The sequence below is a fragment of the Cucumis sativus genome, chromosome 3, assembly GCF_000004075.3.
Source record: "Cucumis sativus cultivar 9930 chromosome 3, Cucumber_9930_V3, whole genome shotgun sequence".
Taxonomy (NCBI): domain Eukaryota; kingdom Viridiplantae; phylum Streptophyta; class Magnoliopsida; order Cucurbitales; family Cucurbitaceae; genus Cucumis; species Cucumis sativus.
In genome coordinates, this window is record NC_026657.2 from 37,859,224 (window position 1) to 37,881,325 (window position 22,102).

The window sequence follows — 22,102 nt, forward strand, 5'->3', positions numbered from 1 at the left end:
GGTTTAGCTTTCAAAAAATTAAGCATTTATTATTACACAAAATTAAGAATTATCACAAATTTTAAAATTTTAATTTACTTTAATAAACTTTGGGTTATTAATTTAAACCTCGGTCACAATTATTATATCAATTTAAACCTAAACTTTTATAAACCATATAATTTTATAGATTTAAATTCTGTTCTATCTTGTTCTATTTTGATTCTCAAACTTAACTTTTGAAAATTTTATTGATTCTTTGTAAGAATATTTATATACAATTGTGTAGAGTTTATTTTGATGGGTTGTTCTTATTTTATTTTATTTAGTTATTTTACCGGAGGATGCTCATTTTAAAAGTTTGAGGATTAAAACAAAGATTTTTAAAAATTTAGAGATCAAAATATAACCAGATATAAAGTTTATGAATCAAAATTATATTTAAACCTCATTTATACTCTATTTTGTTTGAAAGTAGGGTGTTAACTATTTAGTTTTTTTTCATTAAACTTATAGATTATTACACGTGAATCGATTTCAAATATTAAAATTGTCAATGTATCGATTCTTATATGTTGGTAGACTTCTTCAAATACTAACTTCTAAAAAATGGATTACAATAATTGTAAATGGAAAATTTGAAAAGAAAAATTATTTGGGAGTATAAATTGATATGATCATGTGAGGTTAAATATTTAGTTTATGATATAAAATCATATTTATAAAAAAAATTAATTACACCGTATGAAAAGTCTTAGGGTTCTCTCTCACCTATTCTGATATGGAGAGAAAATTTGAGAATATCTATAACCAGATAAATATTATCTCTCTAGAAGACAAGACTTTATACGATCAATATTTATGAAAAATATGTTGATCAGTATATCAACCAGAAAGATTGAGACAACAAACCCAAATTTCTTTCAAAGGACGAATTCATAGCTAGGGTCAACCAAAAGGTTAAGGAAGCTAGTATTCGTGTTAACGAACCACTCACTTGGAAGACTACTACCGAAAAAAATATTCTTTCAAATTATTCTCTAGAGGAAGAAGCCTCTTTTCTGCATCCTAAGATGCCACGTGCTGCAATCATCTCTTCACCATACAAAACAATTGATGAAAAGAAAACTGAGATTGTTGGTGTTAGAGAGATAAAAAAAATATCCAATAGCAGCTCAATTATTTCAACAAGGTCTTGACCAGTTTATCAAGATCTATGGAATAAATGAGACCTAAATAATGGAGAAAAAATTTGGCACCTCCAAACTGACCAGGATTACCTAAGATTGATCCTAATCGACCAATCATGCAACCAAATTCTCTTGTCATCAAGCTAAAGGGATCAAACACATGTGAGCTCTTAGAAGAAATAAACCAAAAGCTCTAAGAGGCGTCTATTTCAAAGGATGACCAAGAAACGTCATCTAGAAAGGAAACTAGTAACATTGGAATGGGAAACGTCAATCAAATACAAGTCATTAAGTAATTAGACATATCAGACGACTATTAGATGATTATCAACTTTTAAATTTTCTACTTTTGCAATTTAGAAAATGTATTGACATGGCCTCTATTATCATAAATTTTTTTTTTTTTGCTATTTTTGCCCAAATTAATAACAACAAACAAAAAAAATTAAATCGGCCATAGAGATTGATGGATTTAAATGAAAAAGTTAGTAATAAAAAAAAATACAAATATAGTAAATTATAGGATTATCAAATATCAATAAAGGACTCCATGAGTTATTGAATAAACTTCAATAAGATTTTCAATAAACCCTAATTCTCTAACAAGAATTACCTAATAATCTTTTTTTCTTTTTTTTTCTTTGCTAATTTCGTAATCCATTAAAAAAATCTAATATTTAAGGAATTTTGGATTAATTTAAATTAAAATTAGGTAAAAAGTAGTTACTATAATCGTAAATTGATTTACTTAATTTTAGAGTTAGTTTGATACAATGATTAGTATGAAGTTTTAATGTATAATTTTATAGGTTACGGATTAGAATTTATATTTTTAGGCATTTTCAAATATGGAATAATAAATTAAAATATTTATAAAATATAGCAAAATTTCAATTTCTGTATCACTTTATCGATAGATATTGATACGAGTTTATTAGTGTTAATCTATGTCTATCATTGATAAAATCTGAAGTTTTGTTATATTATGTAAATATTTTCAATTGTTACTTCAATTAAAATAATACTTCCTTAGAAAAAGGGTATACCGTGGGATCATGTTCACCATTGGAGGAAACATAGCCATTGGTTACATTAGATGGCTCGTCTCTAACCATCTCAACTCATATATCTCTCTAATAGTACTCGTCTCCTAATTGTTTGTTTCTTATCACTTGTTTACGTTTCCTTCTAGCTATTTTTTGACCACGACCTCCATAAATTACATTTTTAAAAGAAAAAAAAACCGCAATCTTGTATACTTTTTGTTACTATGGCTTTGAATGTTGAAACATTTGTGCCATTTCTCGTTTTGGTTTCTTTCTCTTCACTACCAACTAACATTTCTAATTACAAAAAGGTAAACAACAATGTTTTAGTAGTGAAATATGAAATCAGCAATACTTGAGTACATCCCAACAAGATGCATCTATTTTTGTGTATTCTCGATTCTCCTAACCACTTACATCAAAAGAATATCAAAATATTCTAAAAAGGAAAAAGAAAAACAAAATTTGTCATGTAACAAATTATATTTGATAAGTTGGTGGAAGATACAAAGATAAGTATGGTCTCTAATACAGTGAAAAATACATACAATGTAGTTTCTTTACAAAAAAAAAAAAAAAGGTCACTTTCAATTTTACTTTGCAGTGACAATTACAAAAATGCCTCTACTTTTAGTTATTCATCTAAATTGCAAATTGGTATCCATTTTTGTATGCATTGAGCACACATTTTAAATATCTATTTAACGTAAAACAATTAACTACATTGTAACGACTTCCTATAATGCATTCAAGTAAAAAGTTGAGAACAAATCAAAGCGTCGTGATGAATAATGGAGTAAGACATGCATGGTTCAAGAGATCAATGAGAGCAAGATCGTGATAACAAAAATGGGTCCTATCTCCTCTACGTTTATGTTTCAATCATGCCCTAAAAAACTCTACACTACTTGTATAGGACATTTCACATCATCATAGACAAATACAAACACAATTACTTCATGCAAACGTATGCAATCCCAAGGGGTATTTTGAGGGCCAATTTGGGTAAGAGATTTACATGAACATGAATGTTTCTCTTTTCCTACCATTTTGTTTATATGCCCTTCCCCCTTCATTTATTTATTTGTGGGTCCTTGTGCCATCATCTTGTTTCTTTTCATTTTTGTATCCATGTGTGTCAAAAATTTTAAACACTCACATCATCATGTTTTGAAACATTAACATTTTAAAAATAAAATATATTTTTAATTCTATGCAAATAATAATCTCAACTTTCGGTTTCTTAACTTTTATATATGTTCTATCTTAGTTTTAATCTACCAACGATTTATTTTAGAAAAATCATCTATTTATGTCGTTCTTATACCATAAATATAGTCATTTTAGCACTTATATTTATTTTGCTTTGAGCATGTGTATTAGTGTGTTTATACGAGCATAATTTTTAGTAATATAGAAAATTTGATAGTTCATAAATCAAACAACTCAAATTAGTTATAACGAATTTAGGTTATTGATAATTGACATGACCATTTTGTGTAAGTTGAAGGTTTGATCATCACGGTGTAAACAAAATACAAATTAAAATTTGAAATTAGACCTATTTATATTAATGGAAAACTCTAACCTTTCAATTTTGAATAACATTTGTTAGGTTTTTTTGTTTTGAAAATAATTAATGCATTGTTGATTTTGATTTTGTATGCGAAATCATTATAAATCAATTTTGGTGGTATGAAAGACATCCAATCGGATCTGACCTGATTAAAGATCACCGAGAAGAGAAAGGCAAACCAATAATGATTCGATTGTAAAAGATAAAGGAAAAGAATTTGATGTTCATGTGATCTCTTCAGAATATTTGCTGAAATTCTGATTACATTTTACATAATATTCGTTTTCTTTGAAGGCTTTCAAAATGTGTAAGAAAATCAATGGCGGATTGCGATTGAGCTGTACAATATGCTTCCCCCTGCAAATGCCAGCTTTTCATGTCAGTTACATCTCTTTTGGGGTCTACTAGGCTTTATCCATGCAGGCTTCGACATTGACACGACCAATTCAATCGATTTCGTCCCTCCAATGGCCGCTCGCTGCCGAGAACATCAGTTTCATTGCCCTAATGTTCGATGTCACGTGGACTTCAATTGAACTTGCCCTCTCGGTTCTAGACAACTCCTTGCCCTGATGGCCTACGCTTTTCGCTTGGATCCAGCTGCAAGGTAAAGAAATCTGAACATATACCAAACGTATGCATGGTGTTTGTTAATTTGTCTAAGACAAATCTTTTCCCCCCCTTTTTTTTGTTCTCTCTTTCTTCTATTATATGTACTAGTATACTCCGACAAAGGGAATCGTTTTTATTTTATTTGGGCAAGACAGAAAGGAACTCAAGTACGAAAATTATTGAGGTGGAAAGAACTGATGAAGGGAATGTTTTAGTACCCCCTATTATCATGGAACTTTGAATTATCAGAGTTCATGCATCATGATTCATTTTGACAACATTTAGCCGACAATTTGGACTTGTTTAACGTTTAATTGCGACAGGGAGCTTATGTGTTAACCCAAAATCCACTTAAGAAAATGACCCATATTCAGAAATGGAAGGGTTTAGATATTTAGCTTTTGGGATTGATTAGTTTTTTTAATGTAAATCTGCTCTTAGTCCTTCCTTTCATGATCTGATTGCAAAAGTTGATGATAGCTTAAGCATATCACGCGTACCGTGATGAGATTATTTTGGGAACTATTTAATTGATCTCTTCTGTCAATGGAATATCTGATATGTGTCAATATATCAAAATCATAGTACATAAGATGCTGTATTACCGTAATTAATGTTTATTTTATTTGGAATTTAATGGTGTTTTGAAGTGTTAAGCATTGGGAATTGACGATCAAGGACTTTGTTGAATCAAGTTAGGTGCTTGGCCTACTTAATTTATGATATGTTTCTACAGAAATGACTACATGACCAAACTTGTATTCATTTAGTAGTATTTTTCTGTGAACGTGTCCATATCACTGCCCTTCTTTCAGCAGACCCAACTTCCATTGTTGTCTCTCTCTCTCTCTCCTTACCCAGTTGTCTTCTCCTTCACTCTCTTATCCACACTGATACACGTATAAATAGACCAAAGTTGCTAACAAAACTACCCATTATTCGATCCACTGCTACTGCTTGCCAACATCATCTCATTGCTTTTGAATTATTTGAAAACAGGAAAGATTCTAATGGAGCTTCAACTTGAGCTAGAGCTTTCTGTTCCAGATCCCACCAGAGGATTCGACCTGAACAGGAATGCTTGTGATGGAAAAGATGTGTTTGGTTCAGATCCGAGGAGCTATCTGTGTGCCGAAAGCACGAGCCATGGTAAACGCAACAAGCGTGGCTTTGAAGATGCTTTCTTTAAGACCAAAGGCTCGTTTAAAGAGATGTCTTTGCTGCTGTGGAATGGTCACCCAAACAAGGAAGATGATGACAGGAAGGACACCAACCAGAGAAGCTCTTGTGCAATACACATGTGAGTTCAATTCAGATAACCGATTTTTTTTCTTTTTTACTTTCTTAAAATATTATTTAGCATGGAACCGATTTAACACAACTTAGTAGATAAAGACGCCAATTATTATCTTTAATATCAGTTTGATATTCATCCCAAAGTTGTTGAACTCGAAAAAAAGTATTTTTATGTAGAAAGGGACTTTGAACATCTACTCATGAGGGTAGACGCTAGTATCTAACTACTTTAGTTATGTTGAAATAGGCCTTTACATAATTGATGTACGTCAAACAAGGAAACATATTTAGAGGGAGAAAATCATGCTTTAAACAGACATGTATAAAGGAAAATTTCATGCTTCAAATAAAATACAAACCAACTCCTTTTTTAAATAAATATAATATGTCTGTTTTTAAGTTAGACTTTAGTTTTATTTTCAATTACACTTTCATTTTCAAACTTAGAATATGGTACAGACAACTCTAAGGCTATGATGCATTTGTTCTATCACCAAGCATCTGGCCTGATGATTTGTTTCCAATTTTCATAACAGTAAGGCTGTAGAGGAGAACAAAGCTGTGGGGTGGCCACCCATTGCATCATGGAGGAAAAGGCACCTTCATGGGCTGCAACAGGGCGGCCCGGGTTCTGATAATTATTGGATGGAAGAAGATGAAGATGATGGAATTGTTTTTAACCCAAAATATGTGAAGGTGAAGATGGAGGGGGTGCCGATAGCAAGGAAGATTGATGTGGGGATGTATAACTCATATCAGACGCTGAAAACTGCCTCGATCAACATGTTTTCCGATTCTTGCTGTGAGTGAACAGTTCTTCATAACTTTTTTGTATTTTCTTCAAACTTGATCTCATAAGGCGCAGTTCTTTGTTTTTGGTTTTCTGTTTTTGAAACTGAACCCTTCTCTAATCTACTTTTAAAATTGTTGGTGTTCACACTATCTCTTAGTCAAATTTTAGATTTTGGGTACTCTTGTTTTCGTTTTTAAAGTTTTTGACTAAGAATTAAAAAATGTTTCTCGAGAGATCTAGATTTAAAACAGAAAATCAAAATCCTGAGCCATAATTCTCATTTTTTGAGTCATCTTGAGCATAAGTTAATTGGTTTAGCCATTATGCATATATCCTTGACCGAGATGTTAGATGTTTGAAACTTCCAACCCCATATGTTTTGGGACTCAAAATTATCCTGTTTTTAATATGAAGTGGTGATTAAATTAAAAACTTAATTCCAATGTGAGTTTAGCTCAACAATAATTGGGCAGGGCTAAACTCCTTAGAGATTAGAGGTTCGATCCCTCGTTCCTACATGACATAGTTAGTTTTAGTTGTACTAAAATAATTAATAATTAAATTTGAAACTCGACATTTTCTTATTAACAGATCAAAAGTGTGGGAATAGTAATGCCAGCTTAACTCTCACCTATCAGGACAAAGAAGGAGATTGGTTGCTTGCAGGAGATCTTCCATGGCAGTAAGCACTGTTTCTTTCTTCCTTTTTTTTCTCTCTCTCTCTCTTGTTAAAAATATTAGCAATAGTACAAATCTGATCTGCAAAGTTCAAAGTTGATGATTTTTACAAAGATTCTCTTCTTTTCCCACTGTCTCCCTCTAGTCACTATAGCCATGATTAGAACTTAGAAGTAAGTATCATGAACTTTTATTCTATGAAATGATGATTGGATTCTGAATACAAGAAATAATGTTGTTCCACAGGAATTTTGTAGAGTCAGTACAATGCATGAAGATCATAAGAAGACAACCATCAAACTAATGGAAGAAATCTTTATGATTTTCTGAGTAAGGAGCTATTATTATATATGATATCCCAAAATAGAGAGAGGGGTGAGTGAGTTACTTTAGTTAAGTTTAATTAGCATGTTTGTTATAAGAGTGCTGGAATGAGTTTCAAATTTTATTATGTTGTTTGTATAATTTAATAATACTTTGAGATCCCTCTGCCTAATCAAATAAATCAAATGCATGGTTTTGGATGTCACTCCAAGATTATCATCTGATTTTCCAATTTTAATGGGTAGCATTATACCATTTATATGTATCATTTTATTATTTATATATCATTATATTCAAAGGAAGGGAAATAAAGTCCTTTTGATATATGCAAATTTTGAAACTAGGACCTCTTTGTTTTACATCACGTATTTTAATTGAAACTTTATATTAAATAACATAGCATATGCTTAATAGATGTATGGGTTCTCAAAATATTCTAAACCAACTTGGATCAAGTGTATTGACATGACTTTCGTTTCAACTTCTAGAAACTAGAAAGAAAAAATATACTACTACCATCATCAAGAAGAACCTATCTTGTTATACTTCATATTTCAAAAGCAAGAGTGATGGGAGGAAAGGGATGGTGAAAAGATTTGGATACTTTTTGTAAGGGATAGTTGCAAATTTAGCCATTAGATGCAAAATAATTAAGTATATAACAACATTTTTTAAAAATTGCAAATATAACAAAATTTATCAAATTCTATCAATGATAAAAGTCTATCACCGATGATAGACTATGTTGTAAATATTGGTTTATCATTGATAGATCATACAAATCTATAAGCGATACAAGTCTATCAGTAGCGATAGTTTTGCTATATTTGTAATGTTTTTAAAATGTTACTATATTCTTAATTATTATTCCTAAAATGGTCATCAATTATAATTACCTTTTTTAAAGAAAAAAAGGTTATGGATCATTCATGAGCTTTTTCATATCATTGCCTTTTTAGATCTGATGCATCAGCTCTTGTTTGGTCGAGTATTAAGACTTAACCATGATAACGTTGTTATTTCTAAATAGTTGCAAATATAACAATTAGATTTAATCTTCAGTTTCCAAGATCGAAAAATAAGTTTGAGTTTTTGACTCAAACACTCCTCTTTTATGAGTCCTCTAAACTTTGTCAAATATCGATTGTGTCCAAAATCATCCATAACTATTTGTTTCGTGTTTATTTCATCAACCGCTGTCAATTAGTAGACTTTGTTGGGTATTATTAGAAGTTATTAGCTGTGTATTTGTTGTAGGGGTGTATGTGGTTGAAATTTGCACGTGGCTTCATACTTCATACCCATGCATCTATTTGCTACTAATAAAATATTACAACTAAAAATTATTGAACAAAAAAAAGGTTTATAAGAATCATTACTTTTGGGTTAAATTGTAAATCATAGAATTTATTTATGAGACATGAAGTCTTATCAAACTATATATATTTAATTTTGGACAAATTTAACATTTTTGCCATGATTTCAATTTCTTTTATAAAAAAAATTATTTCTTTTACTTATTAGCATCATTTTTCCAAATTTGACTTTTCTTTTTCTTTTTTTCCGTTATTTATTAACTTCAATTGAATTTTTGGAGAAACTTAATCATGTAGTGTTAAGTCTTGGTAGGTTAAAAACAATGAATAATTTTTCTTACAAACGTCTTAACATGTGTATCGAACAATATAATATATAAAATATATAACTAACGTGAGATGGATTACATGGACGAAGTGACACATGACATTTTAACTGCCTAGTGGATATCTATTTAATTATATTTATAATATGTTAGTATTTTTACTAATAAAAATATATAGTATTATAATTAATTAATGACGTGGACAAGAATGAAGGGGGCAACATTGCAACATTGGAAATATCAGTCTTATCCTAATTTGACAATGAAGTATTGAAAAACCGACCAATCCAATTAGTATAAATATTCGATGAAAGGCATAATTTTTTTTCTTTTATTTATTTTTTAGAAAAATGGGTAAGTTAATATAATTGAGATTGACATTGTGTTTAAGCTATTCATCTAATTATTTCGGGAGGATTTGAACCTCTCACTTTAAGGATGAAAGATCGTATTACTGTTAAGCTAAACTCACTTTGATAATTGGTTACTTTAATTAACCATAACTTATGTATGATAAGTAGGTATACGAGTTGAGTTTAGAGTATTTTTTGGACCAATCTGAAGTTGACCGCTCGAATAGGATCTCCAACCCAACTCTTAAAATTTAAGTTTAGTTAGGTTAGATTGTCTATTTTTTCCTTTTGAAACCTTGAATCCTTGAGGAATACAAGTGTGTGTGATTCAAGTTGGGTTGGATCAACTTGAATTTTTTAAAATGTAACTCGATACCTAACCGAACCCTTATAGTTTGGGTTGGATATCTAGGTTATTTGAACACACTAAATGACAAAAAAAAAATCTCGTTAATTATCTTCGAAAAAAATGATAAACTCTACATTATTGTCTTTATAAATGCATTATCATAATTTTATATAAGGTAAATTTGGACTTTTGATTTCTTCCTCATTCTACAATTATTCGTTTTGAATTTGGCATCATAGTCATTTCTTGATCGTGTGAGTTTCGACCAGATTTTTAAAAAAAAAATTACATTTTTTATGGGTACGAAACATGTCACACGGGTAAACCTACCCAACAAATATGTTTTAAATTGTTGTCGATATCCTCTTTAATTTTTTATATGTTGCCCTACAAAATTGTCCTTTTGTCCCTTAAAGTTACAAAATAGAATTTAAACTCACATGCCACTCTTTAATCTCGACGTAATTTTGTGAACTATCTTTTGCACAAAGCTTCAACCCTCTCATTTTTTGATTCGAATAATCTTCTTCTTGAGGAGTTTGTTGAATAAAAAGGTTTATAAATCTAACTCTAATAATGCTAAATAAAAACTTTGGGTTAGGTCTTAAATATTGTACCCAACAATGTACTAAATTAGAGAATTAAGTATATTATAACATTTGTCCCACCCTCACCCCACTAAAAAAATAATGAATAACATAAAAATGTGGGTGCATGATGGATCTTATGTCGGTTGATAAAAATAGTACATAATAATATTTTTTAAATCAAATTCTCAAACAAAGTTTCCAACTCAAGTGTTCGAGGTTAATAATGTAAGAATAAGTCGGTAGAATTAGGAATAAGCATGATAGGTTGAAAAATCGAAACGATCGATCAAATCGAAGTTGGTCGGTCGAAAGAAGGTGAAGCTTTGATCAGAGTCGATTTTTATAAACATACAACCAATTATATTTTTCCAATCAACTTATGGTCTAAACTGTTGGATATTTTAAAATTTTAAAATATAAATAAATTTTTACGCTTAATTTTTTTTTTGTTATGAAATATAAATATTTCGTGAAACGTTTTGTTTTTAATAATTTTTAAATATATAGAGAGAAAGAGTAAAAAAGATATTTTAAGTTTTAAACCGACAAATTTGTGGTTAAATTGGGAGGAAAAGGAGAAGAGGCAGTCAAATAAAAAGTGAAGAAGTTGACCAACAAACTAACACCGCCCGACGGTGAATATATATATATATAATTAAAAAGAAAAGAAAAGAAAAGAAAAGAAAAAGAAATGGAAAATTAAGGCCGTAAACCGCACGCGTCGAATGCGTGATTATGCTTTTCTTTCGACATCTCCTTTTCACCTTCCCTAATAAAATCCCTCTTTTCTTTTCTTTTTTTAATTTCCTTTTCACCCCAATTTTTAAAACTCAATATTTTTAGAAATAATTTTGTCTTTTAATTTTACAAAGGCAATAATTATGGTTGTTTTCTCAATATTAAAAAAATAGCAACATATATATATTTATTATAAATGTTACAAAAACATTGCATCCGTCAATTCTTATAGTAACAATCATTTATTGAATATAGTTTGTGATGTTTTGTAATTTGGAAAAAAAAATATTGTTGTTGTTTTGTTATTTAAAACAATTTTTTTAATAAGACTTTTTTTTGTACATTTAAAAAGTATGATTCTGATGAGTTAAATTTAAATTTCTAAAAAAAAATGAAGTTATTATAAAATAGAGCAAAATTTTCAAATAAGCGAGAGAATGTCGATGAATTTTTCTATATTTTGTAAATAGTTTTAATATTTTGCTATTTTTGAAAAAGTAAATTTAAAAAATGATTTTGTTCGATAACAATTTGATATTTAAAAAGTTCTTTTTATATATTAGTTTCTATATTTTTGTCGTTTTACATTTTAGAATTTTCTTTTCTCAAGATTTTTTTTTATTTTTTAAAATAATTCAAATGCTTAGGTAGAAAATATGAAAACTCTCATACAAAAATGAAGATTTCAAGAAACAGAATATCTAAAACCAAAAGAATTGTGAAATGATATTATAACTTTTAAAATGCATTTGTTGTTTTAAAAACTTAAAAAATCCAATTGCATAGTTGTAAAAAGTTGAAAACTATTAATTAAAAAAGTGGTACAGCCATCATTTTCAAAAACCAAAACCAAATAGTTATAAAATAAACCTTTAATTACTTTTTTTTCAACTTACAAATTTGTTACTATTTACATTTAAATCTTGTTAATAAATATTAAATTTTATTAACGAGTAGATTGATAAAAAAATATTTACAATAGAATGTGTATGGTTTAAAGGTGAGTCCAAAATGGGTATTATCACTAAGTTCATAGTAAATCTACCTGTGTGCTTGGAGGTCACATTTTTTTATTTTTTAAATTTACTTAAAATTCAAAAATGGGCGTTTGGGAAATATATAAAATTAAATTTCAGATCTATGATGGGAGAAAAATGAACGGGTAGGATTCATTGGATTGTTCTCCGACTCCAACTCCCCGCACTTAGATCCACCCGTTTCCTACTGCAAAACACCGACTCCGATAACATCGCTCCGAATCTCTCACTCTTTTTCATCGCTTTTTTCCCCCTCTCTTCTCCCTTTCTCTCTCTCATCTCCTTCCCAGAACCTCCCTCAATTCCGCCGCCGTCACGCCGATCTGAAGGATTTCATTGCAGATCCAGGTGCTTCATCTTCCAGTGCTGGTGAGCTCGATGAGTTTGATGGTTTTATTGTTTACAACACTCGTGATTTCTTTCATTGCTTGATTTGTGTTGGATTTAATCAATTTGTTGTTGTTTTTATGTTTTTATAGTTGTGTGGACTGTTTACTGAGGAAAGGAAGTGAGGATCGAGTACAAGAGGAGCCGAGGAGTTTATTGAGGGTTTTGAAATGGCGCCTAGTACGATCCGGAAGGCGGTCGGAGCTCTGAAGGATCAGACGAGTATTGGAATTGCGAAGGTTGCGAGTAATATGGCGCCGGACCTTGAGGTGGCGATTGTGAAGGCGACGAGTCATGATGATGATCCGGCGAGTGAGAAGTACATCAGGGAGATTTTGAGCTTGACATCTTATTCTCGTGGATATGTGAGTGCGTGTGTTTCGGCGATTTCGAAGCGTTTGGCTAAGACGAGGGATTGGATTGTGGCGCTTAAGGCACTCATACTTGTGCATAGGTTGTTGAATGAAGGGGACCCGGTGTTTCAGGAGGAGATCTTGTATGCTACTAGAAGGGGTACGAGGCTGTTGAATATGTCGGATTTTAAGGATGAAGCTCATTCGAGCTCGTGGGATCACTCGGCTTTTGTTCGAACTTATGCATTCTACTTGGATCAACGGCTGGAATTGATGTTGTTTGAGAAGAAAGGTGGTAGTGCGAGGGGAAATTCCCGTGGGGATGATAGATTTGATGGAAGAGATGAGTTTAGATCTCCACCCCCGAGGCCTTACGATAACGGTTATGGCGAGTATAGGGGAGAAAGAGAGTATGGAAACTATGGTGGGATGAGGAGGTCTAGATCTTATGGTGATGTGGGTGAGTCTACGGGCAGGGACGGGCAGGGGCAGGGGCGTATCAACAAGGGGCCTGTGACTCCGTTGAGGGAAATGACGATTGAGAGAGTTTTCGGGAAGATGGGACATTTGCAGAGACTGTTGGATAGATTCTTGTCGTGTCGACCAACTGGGTTGGCGAAGAATAGTAGGATGATTTTGTATGCTTTGTACCCTCTAGTGAGGGAAAGTTTTCAATTGTATGCAGATATTTGTGAGGTTTTGGCTGTTTTGCTTGACAAATTCTTTGATATGGAGTATTCTGACTGTATGAAGGCATTTGATGCTTATGGTAGCGCGGCCAAGCAGATTGATGAGCTAATTGCATTTTATAATTGGTGTAAAGAAACAGGCGTTGCTAGATCCTCTGAGTATCCCGAGGTGCAGAGAATCACCAGCAAGTTGCTCGAAACATTGGAGGAGTTTTTGAGGGAAAGAGGGAAGAGGCCAAAGAGTCCCGAGAGAGAGCCACCTCCGCCTGCGCCTGAAGAGGAAGAACCGGCACCTGATATGAATGAGATTAAAGCTCTTCCTCCACCTGAAAATTACACTCCACCTCCGCCCGAGCCCGAGCCCCAGCCTGCACCCAAACCTCAACCGCAAGTCACGGACGACTTGGTCAATCTGAGAGACGATGCAGTTAGTGCAGATGATCAAGGTAATAAACTGGCATTAGCTCTGTTTGCTGGTCCAGCAGCTAATGGTGCAAACGGATCCTGGGAAGCTTTCCCTTCCGATGGACAGCCAGAAGTAACCTCTGCTTGGCAGACCCCGGCTGCTGAACCTGGCAAAGCCGATTGGGAGTTAGCTTTGGTTGAGACAGCAAGCAATTTATCAAGGCAGAAAGCAGCACTCGGTGGTGGACTCGACCCATTGTTGTTAAATGGCATGTATGATCAAGGAATGGTTAGGCAGCACACTAGCACTGCACAGCTGAGTGGTGGAAGCGCAAGCAGTGTAGCTTTGCCTGGCCCCGGAAACAGCAAAACTCCTGTACTGGCTCTTCCAGCTCCGGATGGAACTGTCCAGGCAGTGAATCAGGATCCTTTTGCAGCATCGTTAAGCGTTCCACCTCCTTCTTATGTGCAAATGGTGGAGATGGAGAAGAAACAGCATCTCCTCATGCAGGAACAGCAGTTATGGCAGCAGTATGCAAGAGATGGGATGCAAGGGCAGAGCAGTTTGACCAAAATCAGTAACCCCCCTGGTTACTACAACATGGGTGCGGCACCAATGGCTCCGATGCCCTACGGAATGCCTCCGATGAACGGAATGGGCGGGTATTACTACGTTCCTCAATGATATATATGCTTGCATTTTACATATATATATATATAGATATCTATATACTCTGTTCATCTTGTATTTTTATGTATTTCTTTGCCTAATGATATAATTTTTGTTTCCTTCTGCTATTTGTGCGAGAAAAATGGTGTGGAACTTTGTTTGACTGTGGACAGCTGATATTGTTTTATGGATTTTGATAATGGAAGTCTCATAAATCCCTACTCTAATTCAAGCATCCACACATCCCGATTCGAAATCTCCCCATCTTAGTCTTAATTCTTAGGTTTCAATACTACTTTAGTCTATTCTTAGGTCTATGTTTTTTCAATTTTTATTCAAGTGAAATGTTCATTTTAGTCCAACATTTGTTCATTTGTTCATTTTGATACTTGTACTTTACTTTCAACTTGTCCATATATTTGATTTCTGTGAACAATATGTGGAATAGAGGATGGGAGTGTGTTGATCACACAAGTTTTTGCCTGGTGGTCGGCCACCACACATATGATATGATTATTTGAAAATATGCAACAAGAGGGAATAATTATAACATCTGATATAAGATTCAAAACTTGTTGATAACTTCTAGATTTTGGCCTTTCTCCTCCTAGTAACCAGGATAAATGATCTGCCACGTGTGATCTGACTTGGATTTCCTCCAATTGGAAAAAGGCAAGTCTTCTAATCTTAGAACTTCAATTCAACAAATTCTTTAATGTTTGCAGTCAAATATACATTGCTGTTATTGGTTGTCAAATTTGATTCATTTCATCAGTTGACTAATTGTTTATGTTCAATAAATATGGCCCAATTTTTGCTGGATTTCATTTGGGCATCTACATCTCTGTCAAATGCTATTCATCTCTCTTTGTTTTCTTGCTTTATTTTTTATTCACAATCACTCTGTCTTTGAAATTCAATGTTTGGTAAATTCAAAAATAATCAATAGTGATAGTGATGGATTTTTTTTTTTTCAAATGTTTTGACTGTATATAGCAATATTCTCTATCGTTACATTTCTAATTTTTAAATATATATTCGTCCCTTAGTTTTTAAATAATAGTATTGAAAAAAGAATCCAGCGGCAAACGCGATGTTGTTGTCAATTTTGTCCTCTTGAGCATCCCATTGGCTAAAGTTATTGAAATTGAAAATAAAGGACAGAAGGGGAATTGGAAAACTGTTGCTGTGTTGTATCCAACCACGCTTAATGGGCCGGGACATTGAAGGTTGGCCCAAAAGGAATTCCAGGCCCATTATTCACTAACCTCAGTGGGCCTAAGACCATTATTGGGCTTCATCTTTTTAAGAGAGAACTTTTGTTGTTGATATTTGGCTAATGGGAGAGTTGCAAATATTATTAGTATTTAGTAGTCATAACAGAACATATAACAAAATTGTAAGATTCTATAATTTGATAAGTCTTATCACCAATAAGAGTCTATCACATGAATAAATTTTGATATAAATACCATTGATTACAATTGTTGTTCTACACGTAATTGTTGTCAAATTTTAATTGTTTGTACATTTAATAAATCTTAACTTAGAGGTGTATACTTCCAATAGATTTTAATTTATAATGACAGTTTTTAAATAAGGTATCATGTGTGAATATATCTTTTGCTAGTAGATATGGAAGTTCAAATATTAAAATTTGTCAAATAAATGTACAAAGACCGAACTATAATGGAACTCAAAATACAGAGATTAAATTGTATTTTAACCTTAAGTGTTACTATGTATGGTTATATTTTTTAATCATGGTATTCCAACTTTAAATTTAATTACTACTAGATTGGGCAAACTCATATCCACAAAAAATCAATCGATATTATTATTTGGACTGTAAAATATGCATGTTCATAGTACTAGTTTGCGTGATTTTAGTTTCACTCCCAAGTTTCTTAGGAAACAAAATTAAACCATTAAACTTGTACACGTGGAAATTGAATTGACAAACTTTCACTAATGGTAGAAGTTGAACTTCCAAATGATAAATATTAAACATCAAACTTATACAATTGTCACAATTTCAACCATGATGTAAGTTTGTAGTTTTAGTTTTAATATTTGTGTAACGTCAAAAGCTCAATTATGATAAATTTTAAGAATATAATTGCAAATAATACTGAATTTTAGGAGTGAATTTTGCAATTTACCTAAAGAAGAAAAGGACAAATTGTGAAAACCGGCCTTAAAGTATAGTGGTAGATATACTCTCAAACTTTCAATTGTAAGAATTAGGTTTTCTAACTTCTAGGAGTATTGAAATTAGACCCTCAAACTTACATTAGAAACTAAACATGAAATTGAACCCTCAAACTTATATCGTTCTCATAATTGTGTTTGAGGTGTTATGCGAGGATTGTGATTGAATAGGGTACGATCCCAACTAGAACAAGAAAAGGGAGATAATAACACGAAGTGACCTTACGTGAAAAAACAAAGTAGGATAAAATTCATAAGGATAGAAGAATTCCACTATAGAAAATTCGTCACAAACTTTTTCTTATAGAAGAATAAAAAGCTCTTTCATACGAAGAAATTATCGATTTTGGGATGGTTTGGTAACCATTGATTCCATCCTATTTATAGCTAAGAGAAACTTGTGCCATCTAGCAAAACCAATAACTCGAAATTGTCATTGATCAATGTGAATTTGACAAAGTGTAAGATTCAATTATCTAAAATTGTCTTTCGAGACAGATATTGAATGATAAAGAAAACTTCTAGAATATCTTATCGTTTAGCTCAAGAATTCAACGTAAATAGACTCGATGCTTGTTTATAAATTTGAAAAGTGGGTTGTTATAAAATTTAAGAGTATAACAAGAAGTATGGTAATAATTTGAAGGATATTTGTGCAATTAGACTAAAAAAGGAAAAGTATATGACTTTTAGTGTTGGGGGGATGGGCACAAAGGCAAAGGCAAAGACATTAGAGAGAGAAGGTTGAATGACAATGACAATGACAACACCCTCTTATTTCTCCCCCTACCCCTACATCAACTCTCTCTTCTTCTTTACAGAAAATGACCAATGCCTCTTTCCAAAATCACCATGTGTCTCTGGGGGACACCCAATCCCTCTCTCCTCCAAAATTATTATTGCTACCTTTGAATTACAGATTTATTCCCTACAATTTAGAAAAAGTTAAGATTTAGTAATCCACGCGGTTTGATAAACTCTCATAAATCGTTTTTGCAGACTAAAACTTCATAGATCTGGAAAAGACTGTGTTGGTTTGGGAAGAGCGACGAAGATTAACGAATGTTTCAAATGCATAATGGGATATCATAATCTGTGTTTGAGATAAATAATGGTGTGAAAGAGGGAGAGTGAAGATGATTAGAAAAGAGTAACAGTATGTGAAATAGTATAGACTGCAAGACAGAGAAATTTGAAATACTAATACTTGATGGAAACTTCAGAGGTAGAGTGGGCCAAAATAATCCACATGTACAACAAGTTAGTGCCCAAACACTCTCGAAAGTTATAATATTTTTTAAACTATTGGATCAAATTTGCAAATTTAAACTTTTTCTCTCTCATTCTTCCAATGTTCAATTCAGAATCATCAGACCCCCCTTCCTCCCCCCCCCCCCCCCCCACAACTTTTTCCTCTCAGTTCTTTATTTGGCCATGAATCTCCATTTCCCTTCTCTCACACTCCATAGCTACACACTAGCTACACACTTTGGAGCTTGTTGCTGTGAGGAGAATGCCTCCAAGAACAGGGTGTAGGCCATTTGAGTGTGTGAGAAGAGCTTGGCATAGTGAAAGGCATCAACCCATTAGAGGATCTCTCATTCAAGAGATTTTCAGGTTCTTTCTTCACCTTTTCCCTTAAACCCTTTTTGTGTTTTTGGTTATGAAATCTGTTTTTTTTTTTTTCTTTCTTTCTTTCTTTTTGGTGTATGGAATGTTTGATTTTTGGGTGTTATCTGTTTAGGGTTGTTAGTGAAGTTCATTGTTGTGCTACTAAGAAGAATAAGGAGTGGCAAGAGAAGCTCCCCATTGTCGTCCTTAAAGCTGAGGAGATTTTGTATTCTAAAGCTGACTCTGAGGTTCCCTCTTTTTTCTTATGACCTTTTATTATCAAAGTTTGTATTGTGTTTTGCTATATGGTCATCTTTTGAACCTGAGTAAGAACTAATTTGTTTTTGGGTGTAGCTCTGTTATGTCATTTTTTCTTTATCCTCAACTTTCTTTTAAAAAAGCTTAGTTTAGTCCATATTGTCATCCTTTTATAAAATAAAATATGATTAAGTTTTTGGGAGATTTGTGTTATGATGAGAACTAATGAAAACTAATCTTTGGTTGATGTCACTACCACTATTGCTTTAAGGATGCCCCTCCATGGCAAGATAATCGGAGCCATGGCGGGATCTTTTAATGTCTGAGTTTGGGCCATCCATACAAAAATCTTCTTAACTACACTCTTTTGTTTGAAAAACTACTAAATATTGTAAAAAATTGTGACATTATCATTGATCTTTCATTAAGATGAAAAATAGGATTGAAAGAGTGTAGTTTTGAAGAATAGGATTGGTTTTAGGCCACTGTCACATCATTATAATCATCTTTGATCGAAATGGTTCAGGGTAATATTTCAAGCTCCGAAAGAATAGGAGTAGTTGTGAAAAACATAGAGGGATATTTTTGTTATATGATTTAGGCAATAGAATCCTGAGATGGTCACTTTACTGTCCTAATAAGCAGATACATTTCATCGGGAAGTATTTGATTAGTTGATATATCTTAGGGAGGCTAAAATAGTTTTTTTATGTAAAGTGAGCAACTAAAACAGAAATATTTGAGTGCTTAAGGTCCCAACTGAATTAGCAATCAAACTTCAAAGATAGAAATAAACTCACGTGGTTCATCTTTATACATTTGCACAGGCTGAATACATGGATGTTACTACTCTATGGACCCGTATAAATGAAGCGATTAATACGATAATTCGGCTTGATAAGGATGCTGAAACTGGGGAATTTCTTCATCCTTGTATTGAAGGTGCCTCTGCAAAACTTAATTTGTTACCGCATTTTGTTTGAGACTTGTTTATATGTATGCCATTAAGAACTAAATGGTAAAAAAGGTAACATAGATAAGTTAAAGATCATAGTTTCAAACTATCATCACCACTTGTTACTACTCAGGAATAGTCAGTATCACCGTCAAGTAAGATAGTTGTTTTGAAAGATTGTTCGAGATGTACGTAAATTAGTTGGTACACCTATAGTAACCCATATATAGGTTGTGTTCGATATTGAGAATATATGATTTTATTGCAATATCAGGTTAGTCTCTGAAACCGTTATCTTGTTAGATGATGGTAGATTCAGATTGTTGTTACATTTGATTATTTGAGATATACGTAAGTTGGTCTGTTTACGATTATCAAAATCTAAGTTGTTATTGAAAACCTATGATTTTGTGCAATGTTAGGGTAGTATATGAAACTTAGCTTGAATTTGTATAATTGAGGATGAAAATGGCTGTTTTATTTGTGAATGTTGTTATAACTTCTAGTCCTTTTTCCCTTGTCAGCTGCTCTCTATTTGGGTTGCACACCGAGAAGATCGTCGAAGAGTAACCGAGGTAGTAATCTGAGGGGCTACCTTAATTCCTGTACTCCACAGGTCTTAGATACATCACCCAACTTCACCAACCCCATTAGACCAACTGTTTTGAGTTCACAACATTTATCACATTGTCCAAATTTGTCAAAGCAGACGAGAAATGTACCGAAATCCGGAATGGAAAACCAAAAACATGTTGGTGTTCCTAGCACAAACCTGACTTCAACTGTATATAAGAATATCTGTCCATCGATTCGTAACAGACAGTTCCTAACAGAGACTGTTGCTGGATGGGATATGTTTTCTTTGTGTCCATTGTATCAAGGAAGAAATCAACACGTTCGTGATATCGAAATCCAACCAAATCCAGTCTACAACAATCCGAGTTTCTCTGGTCCAGCTCCATTCAAGTACTTCCATTCCAATGATGTGATTCCTCCAAGAAACAACAGAGTTGATTTGGTAAATAGTACTACTCTTCACAAGCAACAAAAAACAACTTGTGATCTATCGTTGCGGTTGGGCTCTCTCTTCGTTCCACACCCGAGCATCGACGACAATCAATCCAAGATGATCAACAACATCGATGCTAACACATCTCAAAAGCAGATCACGAGTTCGTCTGATCGCTCATTTCAACTAGACAAAACGTTCCCTTTCTTCCCTCTCCATGGTACATATGATGCATTAGATTTCCATTAGTAGTGAGAGAGCAAAGCTTCTAAATCAATTTAGATGATAGAAAGCATTCACTGGCACGATCAATCTCTTTCTATTGTTCAGTTCGATTAGCTTGTGATGTTCTTGCACGTGCTGTTAGTAACAAAGTTATAGGACCTTAGCCTTGTATCGTTTTAAGTTACCGCTATAATCGAGCTTTGTCGATTCAGTATGATCTATTGTTGAAAAGGCATTGAGATAGTAACAAAGGTCATTTGAATCATGTGAATATCTTCATGGAAGGTTGACAATCTGCATCATCATCTTCTTTATTATATTTGTTTGGTAAGAATTTGTTCAAATGTTAACACCAATGGCTTCAATGAAGATAATTAATGAGATATTTGGCTTTTAAACCTCCCAAATAATTAAGCTTTAATTAGGAGTTACGGATGGACTCAAAAGTCGGAGAAAATAACATCATCACTTGACCTAAAAGCATAAGCTAGCGGGATGAAGAGGGGTTTGATTATATATCATCCAACAAGAAGATAGTTTAAATATATGCTGTACATCGACAATCTCAATGTCTTGATACTTAATGTAGATTTAAACGTCAAATACAGATTTAGGGTATGAACAAATAACATAAAGTTTGTTGTTCTGAAAACAAATCAACGACTTAATTATGCACATTTTGATATTTTATACAAAAGCTTCAACATCAATAACTTCACTATCAACCAAAGACACCAATACTCAATACTTTCTTTATGTTATCATATATCATTGATGTTTTTCCTAAGATATTTTAAAATTATTTTAAACTCGTGCGTGTATATCCAATGTTTGAAATCCACATAAACTTTTTTTAAGGTAGAGAATTTGAAATTAGAATCTCTCGATTCTCGATATACACAACAAGTTGAGTTAAGCTCTTGCTCGTTGTTGTAATTAATTTTTATTTGATTGGTTTGAAACTTTATATAAGAAAGTAGATTGATTGTTGTTTTCTCCAAAGTCTATTCCAAAAGCCAAAGTCATTGTAATGGACAAAGGACACCCTTTCCAAGTCTTAAAGTATGTGACTTTTGTACTTTCTTTCTTTGCTCATTTTTCAAAACCAAATTAAAGGTTTCTTTTA

General features: G+C 32.7%; 3 protein-coding genes across 3 annotated transcripts; all 3 read left to right on the top strand.

Annotated features, from left to right (window-relative positions):
- The first annotated feature begins 5,203 nt into the window (after positions 1-5,203).
- LOC101208132 (auxin-responsive protein IAA20) lies at positions 5,204-7,755 on the top strand. Its single transcript, XM_004136305.3, has 4 exons — positions 5,204-5,703; positions 6,236-6,501; positions 7,084-7,174; positions 7,417-7,755. Exons 1-4 carry the CDS (start codon positions 5,414-5,416, stop codon positions 7,472-7,474), a joined length of 705 nt encoding a protein of 234 aa, XP_004136353.1. The 5' UTR covers positions 5,204-5,413; the 3' UTR covers positions 7,475-7,755.
- A 4,537-nt stretch (positions 7,756-12,292) lies between these two features.
- LOC101207892 (putative clathrin assembly protein At2g25430) lies at positions 12,293-14,969 on the top strand. The gene is made up of 2 exons (XM_004136304.3): positions 12,293-12,572; positions 12,683-14,969. Exon 2 carries the CDS (start codon positions 12,761-12,763, stop codon positions 14,720-14,722), a length of 1,962 nt encoding a protein of 653 aa, XP_004136352.1. The 5' UTR covers positions 12,293-12,572; positions 12,683-12,760; the 3' UTR covers positions 14,723-14,969.
- A 3,345-nt stretch (positions 14,970-18,314) lies between these two features.
- Positions 18,315-21,293, top strand: LOC101219225. Its single transcript, XM_011654179.2, has 4 exons — positions 18,315-18,535; positions 18,663-18,777; positions 19,615-19,729; positions 20,267-21,293. The coding sequence occupies exons 1-4, from the start codon at positions 18,432-18,434 to the stop codon at positions 20,998-21,000; spliced, it is 1,068 nt and encodes a 355-aa protein (XP_011652481.1). The 5' UTR covers positions 18,315-18,431; the 3' UTR covers positions 21,001-21,293.
- The last annotated feature ends 809 nt before the right edge of the window (positions 21,294-22,102 follow it).